General features: G+C 31.1%; 1 protein-coding gene across 1 annotated transcript; it reads left to right on the top strand.

Moving 5' to 3' along the window:
* The first annotated feature begins 5836 nt into the window (after positions 1 to 5836).
* LOC128171804 (2'-deoxynucleoside 5'-phosphate N-hydrolase 1-like) lies at positions 5837 to 6628 on the top strand. The gene is made up of 3 exons (XM_052837591.1): positions 5837 to 5994; positions 6095 to 6166; positions 6552 to 6628. Exons 1-3 carry the CDS (start codon positions 5850 to 5852, stop codon positions 6626 to 6628), a joined length of 294 nt encoding a protein of 97 aa, XP_052693551.1. The 5' UTR covers positions 5837 to 5849.
* The last annotated feature ends 1360 nt before the right edge of the window (positions 6629 to 7988 follow it).

Raw genomic sequence — 7988 nt, 5'->3', positions numbered from 1 at the left:
GTAAAACAACTAATTATAAAAATAAATCTTATTACAAAATTCAATTTGTAAAATTGTTGGTTGACGAAAAGGGGGTACTTCTGCTTGTAAAATTATAGAAACATCTTCTGTTCCGAAAATGTTATGAACAACAAGAAATGAAATGCTTGTAATAATTTTGATAGTTAATGTTAAATAAAATGGACTTGTAATGATGATTATGCAATTGAAACAAAATTGCAAGTCATTAGTCTGTTTTTAAAAGGAGTTCAAATTGTGTTTAAGTAGACTGAGTGATCATCAAAATTATTCACAAGATCTACCTTAAATCTATATTCAGTAAAGAAAAAGCCATCAATATTTCCCCTAAAATTTTAAAGAGCTTTTTAGCATAAGGAGATTTTTTTGGTCTTATATGACCATGACCATGGCCATCCAGCTCTCTTTAAAGAAAAAAAAAAGAAAGGACCCATTTTATTCTTTTTTATTACAATTTAGTTAACAGTATACTTAACATAACTAAACAAAATCATTTCACGAGTCAATTAGATAAAATGTATAGTTAACAATTTTACGAGATATAAATCCCTCCTTTTTACGTAGTCACATAACATAGCCAAGTTATTGTCAAAATGTAAATTAAATAGTATTCACAGAGCCTTTAAGTCGTTTGTTCACTATCAAAATATGAATATGGCAATTCCAACTAAGGAACATCATTTCAATGCATGCTATGTAAATAACATGTATCTTAAATAACTAAAAAAAATGTCTTCCTATACATACTTATATATGTTTTATACTATTTTTTTTTATAAAATAGCATGTACACTATAAACATAAAATCAATTATGTAAGTTACATGTACTACCATTCTCAATATTTTTATCGACAATAAAACCATGAATATGATATGAAGAAAAACTAAACCACAAATATTGACACTCTTCTATAAATTCATTATACAATAAATTCAAACAAATACATTTTATATAAGGCTAAAGCACTTTGATCCAAAGATTGTTGTTTATACGCTGTATATGTGTGTATACCTTTAACTCTTCCTTTGTTCACTATAATTCATCTCTTGATTCCTACATGTAAAGAAGGAAAGACAATCTTCCATAATAACTTTTTCATTGAACTTGCATGACATAATCTTTGAAACTAAAGTGGAGAATATGTAAACACTCCACACACATAACCACACATATACACACTCCACACACTTAACTGCACACATACACACTCCACACACACAACCACACGCATATTCACAAACACACCAGACCGTACATTAAATGCATGGAGAGTGGTCTGCAATTCAACAAAATTATTTATTAAACAAAAATAATTAAGAACAAAATGGAATCCATAATATGCGCCAGCTTCTGGAAAAATGGAATGTATTTAAAATCAAATGCAATAAGTGGAAATAAGGAATGTATGAATTAAAAGAGTACCAAAATAAATATAAGTCACAGGCTCTGTAAATGTGATATTATGTACACTAGTAGAAAGTACTATAACCAGGCTTTAGCAGGGATAGTGCTTAACTATATTGGCAAAACTTCAGCACAGATCAAAGCCCTACCTTAAAATCTTTGTATTTAGTTGAACTTTATATTTTTGTGTGCAGGTCTTGATACTTTTGGTGCAAGAAAAGTAAAAAGGGTTTTCATCAAAGTGCATGAATAACAGAGTATTGTTTTTAAAGAAGATATTAAAGGTCACCTAATGAAACATTAGCAAAATACTTCAAAAAGTGAAAAAAAATTCTTGTGAGATATAAATTCCTGTTTGAGTCACTCATCACATTAGAACATACCTATTAAACATAATAAAATTGGATAGTTTTTCAATATAAAATTATGCTCATAATAAGGACACATAACTTGAGTAAGAATTCAGTTCACAAAATGAGACTACCCAGTAGTTCATCACAGTATAAACGTCTCTAAAGTTGGTTCACTATGCTCCTAACCTGTTTCACATTTCTACCCCACAATAACTTTGGCAGGTGCTTGTTCACAGAACTAACATTTCTTATACCCTGATCCAAGGGCAATAAAATGTAGATGATCTCTTATTCTCAACATTATGTAAGGAATATATCATTGAGAAGAGTTAAGTAGGTGATCTGTTCCAAGTTTTATGGTCCCCAGGATTTGGTAAAAAAAATATGATCACAGACAAGTAAGTTGGAATGAAGTCCTATCTTCACCAGACTTGACACTTTATCTGGGGATTCATTGGAGTATTAGGGGCACACTGGAATGCTCCTGCACAGTCCCCAGAATTAGACATAACACCAATTGTTCTGCAAAGTAAAAGGATCTGTCATTAAACGTAGTAACATAAAACATGATGTCCCAACGAATTTACAGAAGCAAGATATGGAGGCAGTAAATATTGCTTTAAACTAATTTGGTTGCCAGAATCGTATCCAACTGCAACAGAAAAATGTGAAAAGTTTGTTAACCAGAAACAAACTGTGGTCGAGCTTGTCAAGCTGAATTCTTTGGAAAAATTGTATTAATTTGAAACCTTCTAAAAGCGTAAGGATACTTGTTTATCACTTTTGTAACACAAAAGCTGATTATAAAGCTTTCTGGAGGTTTTTGTTTTTGTTTAGCTAAAAAGGTGTCGATTTTCAAATATTACTTCAAAACTACTCTATTTGAATTTAAATAAAAAAACCCAATTTAATCGACGTTTTACTGGGAATAATCGAAGTATGCTGTTTTAGTTATAAAGGAGACCCTGTTTAAATTGATTAACCCAAAGACAACTTGTTTTAAAAAAGCAACAAACATTGTTCAATGCCTTCATAGTCAGAAGTATCCTTTATTGATTATACAGAACACACCAAAAAGAAAACAATGCAAAAGTAAAAACAGATCTTGTTTGACGTGCACTTTTATCCCCTGTGTTTTAAATTCATACATGGACGTCTGTACATGTAAATTAGCGTTGGACCATGTTCACAGGTTAATGCAAATATTTGCTGACAAAGTCATTGGAAAACTGTTCTTGTTACAGGACAAGTAATCCTATTTAAGATATATCTAGCAAAAAAGGATTATTGTTAGTATGCATGCAGGTATGACAACATGTTTATGTTCTTTACTTTGCCTTATGGTCCAACCACCTGTGTTAAACATAATATGATACTTTATTCAGATCATGAATGTAAGTGAACACAGATGTAAGAAACGCAAATGTAATATGGAAGGTGTATGTTTTTTAAGAAAAAATTACCCTGCAATTAAATGTAATCACATTTTGTCGTTGTTGCTATAAAAGAGCAGGTATGTATATATCCTTAAGAGGGTAATAGCATAAAACCTGATGCATCTGGTAAGAAAATAATCCTTGTATTTACTTGGTTATGGCTGTATAACTCCCAACACACGATTCTCACGTGGAGTTTTTTGGCAATTCTTCAAGAAACATGTGCCATACACTTATAAATGTTTATTTGATGCCTATTTGATTAATGCTTATTCTACTATCAACCAGGCGCCAACTGTAAGTAGAGAGATTTAAAAATCAATATTTTATAAGCATCGATGACCTGAACCATTTGATACCATTTTTAGATCTCCTTAAGAAGAAAGTCTCTATATAGATATATTAGAAAATATTAGAATTTTAAAGATAATATTTATTAACATATTTTTTACCAAATACAAATTTATAGCTTTAATCTTTATTTGTAAGAAAGGGTAAGTAGATCGGGTGGTTAATGTTTTGACCACCTACGCCTCTTAAACTGTGATATAGGCCTATAATTAATCATGATATGTGTAATACCATATTGAATAAATTGATGACATATTAAATGTATATGCATAATAAAATAACATATGGTATCATATCGTTACATGTAATCATTGCATATTTAATGATTTGACTAAATATTGTACTACAAGATCAAGTCTATAAAATGATAACGGCATAGATCGATATAACGAAAATATTACTTTAGTATTATAATTGAATACCTGGTAATAGTTTATAATGTCATGATTATTAAAATGTCATATCTTAATCTTTTTTTTCAAGTTTATAATATCTAAGGAAAATTATATATAAGGTTTGTTAAAAGAGTTCAATATGATTCCTGTCCACTTTCATATCGGAGCAATAGAGATCAGGCTCCAAAAAGATACTCAACGAAAAAAAAACCCACCAAAGAGGGGTCTTTCTTCAATGGGAGGTATTTCAATGTTTATGATGTGAATTTGTATCGAATCTCTGGTCATTATTCCAAGGTTTAAAAGTATACGGTTCACTATTCTACAGGTCATTATTTTACACGATCATAATTCTACAGGGGCACTGTTCTGTAAAAATCCTTATTCGTGTCTACCACGGGAAAATGATATTATTTTCATCTTTCGGAAAAAAAAAAACATTTTCCTGCCCCAGAAACGATTCCCTCACCTTGACTGATGTCTGTATTTAGAATGTTATGATGCATAATTTAGCTCCTAAAAAGTCAATCTTTTGATATGTTGTAAAATATGTCTTAAGTAGACGTTATAATCTACATAATGAATGATTCATTAGATAAGGTCAAATAAACAATCTCTAAGCAACAGGTTTTTTTTACCATATTTAAATGTACTGAGCATGTTTTCACCCATTGTTAAAAAAGATATATGGTGTCGTCCATACAGCTACTAACAAAACCATCAACCAGTTCCCGTACGTAGTAAGTAATGAATGTATTAATGTGAATATTATTCGACACACCTTCATTAAAATTGATTAAATTGTCTATATATCTGCTAATTTTGTTTTTAAAATAAAAATGCATAGATTTCATCGTCTTACCATGTAAAACTCAGAGGTTGCATTAACGCGGATAAAAATGTTTTCGATTGATTTTTCGTAGCATTGAGAACATGTTGTAGGATTTTAGAATTGTTTGCTGATTAAGTGAAAAAATTTTGCCGGTTGCCATGATAATAGGACAGTTTTGAGAGAAATTTAGAGGTAATGTAAATCCTGTTCAGAATTTCATGATTAAAAGAGTAGACCAACCAAGTTACCTGAGTTTTCTACTTGTCAACCAAATGAATTCAAGCGAGCTAATAAGTAATTATGTTTAATTCACCTTTAAAAGTGAAGGACATGAGGGAAAAAAACCTCGATGGTAACCGATGAGACAAAAAAAAGGTGTATTATGAGTCCACAGGAAAGGTAAAAAATGTGTGCAGTCATCCAGAACGATCGTTGTCGGTAGCTTTCAACTGTTTAAGACGTGCTGCATTTTAACAATGCTGTGTACACGAACCAATGAAATTATGTCTATCTTCGAACAATAACCGATACAAAGTTATCTTAAGGTAACCATCAAGGAATCGGATACATTTGTTTTTCATGAAAACCACCTTGAACTCAGTTGAACATGTTCGTAAGATTTTCATTATTTGGGTTTTACATGCTCTTGGCTCTCAATTTTGAAAGTTTCATGAACTTTGGGATTAAGACATACTTGTGTTTTAGTGAAGAATATTTTCATCCTACAAGTAAGAAAGCCATTGGCTGTAAGTTGATTAACTAGAAAATTATTATTTAAACGTAATACGTGCAAATTCGTACTAATTGTCAAGGATTGCAATGACAATTGTTAAAAAAAATATATTATATATTAAAGTAGAACTAACAACATAGTAAGCACTTGAATACAAATGATTATTGGTATATCATATTAATATGTCGAATGAGACCCGGTGATTATTTCAATTGCACCCTTTATAAATGAAAGATTTGAATATAAAAAGGAGGTACACTGTACATGTATCAAGAAACGTTAATAATAATTAATTTCTTATAGCAGGACAGTAACAGTGACAACCATGACTGAAAGACATACAATGTACTTAGCCGGGAGTATCACTGGAGGGAGAAAGTATGCTGATTTATATCAACGAATTGTTGAAAAGTTAAAGACATACGGCAACGTTTTGACGGAACATGTGGCAAACCCAACAGTTGAAGCCGGTAAAATAAAATTTAGAATATTTTTTACATTAATTGAGTGTATACAATCGATATAGATAAAGTATGGCAAATGCGGATTGATTCTTTTTTACTTTCGCAGATGAAGACGACGCGGGATTAACTGACGTTTTCATACATAATAGGGACATGGACTGGCTATATGAATGTGACGGTAATATTTGTAAAAGAGAAAATTAAACTTGTTCAAACTCTGGGCTTGCTAAAGTTCTATTTTTCAATAAGTCATATGAATAACAATATTTGAATCATATTTTTGATGCAAAGCAATAACGAGAGGCAGTTTTATAAAGTGATATATATTGATCGAGTTAAATAACTTCCCTAAATAACCACAAATATTTGCATATATGCTAGCCACGCTAAACAATTAGGGACATTTTATCATAAATTTGAAATACTAGTATAAGATAATTACAACGGTATAATTTAATGATAAATTTTGTATTAATCGATGTATTTCTATTTGACAAAATGTCATTGCATTACAAATTATATAAAATCACAAAGCACTGTTTCTCTTTCTCTTTCCATGGTAGTCATTGTTGCTGAAGTAACACAGAAGTCTTTAGGAGTGGGATACGAGATTGGAAGAGCGGTTGCTCTCAACCCCTAAAATGTACATTGTCATTTTACTGTAATTCTTTGTTTTATTTGTACAAATATACATTTGAAGTTTTTTCATAATTTTGATTTTGATTTTAGTGCCCACAATTTAAAAATATGACATCATAAAGTTTACCTTTTCCCGCCATTTTCTCATTTTTAGCAAAAAAAGGCTTGTTTTGAGGCAGTTTTTCTGTAAGAAAACATTGAGCGACTGCTTGAACAAACAAAATATTTCCACCAAAGATGTATCTCTCCAATACTTATAAGTGACAAATAGTTCGTTCTTGTTCAAAGAGTCGCTCTATATTTCCCATTCGAAAAAAAGACAAGAACAAATGTCAATTTTTGATTGATTTTGATTAAATTATAAAAATACTTCACTTCTGACGTCATATACTGCAAGAGAGTGCAGATAAATCAAATAAAAAGGTGAAAAACATATTTTATGTCAACTCTTTTATAAAATAACAAATCAAATTAATGTACCTGAATCATTTTAAAAATAGCGAATTTTGGGGGCCAAATTTGACTAATATCGTATATAATATATTCTTTCAATTACTTTGTAATTTTTTTTTTACTATCGAGCGGTTTTGTTATGCAGGGTAACCACCGATGGTCGCAGGAGCTGTTGGAGAAAAAATCTTCGTATACAATTATAAAGAAGATCAACTGCCTGAAATTTTCGCAAAGCATTTGAAATGAGTTATTTACATCTTTAAATTTACGGGATTTTTTTTTTTGAAATTGCTTTAAACAGTGCGACATTTAAGTCCGGACATGACAAAGTCCGGGCTTTTAGCTACCATTTCCGTTGGACATAGCTTACTTTTGTTTATATATCTTGGTTGGACATTTTACTTTGATCCTATCATGTCAGCATGAATGTACACATTGCTCTAGTTTTCGTATAATTGTCTCTCAAATATCAAAATCCCATGGGATTATGGTGGGATTGTTCATCCCATCTCAAACCCCACCAAAATCCCATGGGAGAAAAAGTACTGTGGGATAAATTGTCCCATGTGGGAGAAAAAATCCCACATAATAAAGAAAATAGGATGATAAGATAAAATACAGGTCTGTTTTACACTTCAGTGCGTATAGTTGACTCCAAAAGCAATTCTCGAGTAAACCCAAAGTAAACCCCGAGTAAACCCAAAGTAAACTCCAAGTGGACCCAAATTTTCAAAAAGTAAACCCAAAGTAAACCCAGAAAGTAAACCTGGGGTTTAGTTGGGGTTTACTCTGGTGTTAGGTTGGGTCTGATCGGTACTGTAGTCCTTCAGTGGTTGGGAACACCGCTACTCCCAAATGTTTGTAAAATAGATATAAAAAATACTGTAAATTATTTCGTCACAGATCAA

The sequence above is a fragment of the Crassostrea angulata genome, chromosome 2, assembly GCF_025612915.1.
Source record: "Crassostrea angulata isolate pt1a10 chromosome 2, ASM2561291v2, whole genome shotgun sequence".
Taxonomy (NCBI): Eukaryota; Metazoa; Mollusca; class Bivalvia; order Ostreida; family Ostreidae; genus Magallana; species Magallana angulata.
Note: the sequence above shows the minus strand (reverse complement) of the source record. Positions and strands in the feature narration are given on the sequence as shown.

Coding starts and splice junctions, on each gene's coding strand:
- LOC128171804 (XM_052837591.1), top strand. CDS start 5,850: ATGACTGAAAGACATACAATGTACTTAGCCGGGAGTATCACTGGAGGG. Junction 5,995..6,094: donor AAACCCAACAGTTGAAGCCG/GTAAAATAAAAT, acceptor TTACTTTCGCAG/ATGAAGACGACGCGGGATTA. Junction 6,167..6,551: donor CTGGCTATATGAATGTGACG/GTAATATTTGTA, acceptor TTTCCATGGTAG/TCATTGTTGCTGAAGTAACA.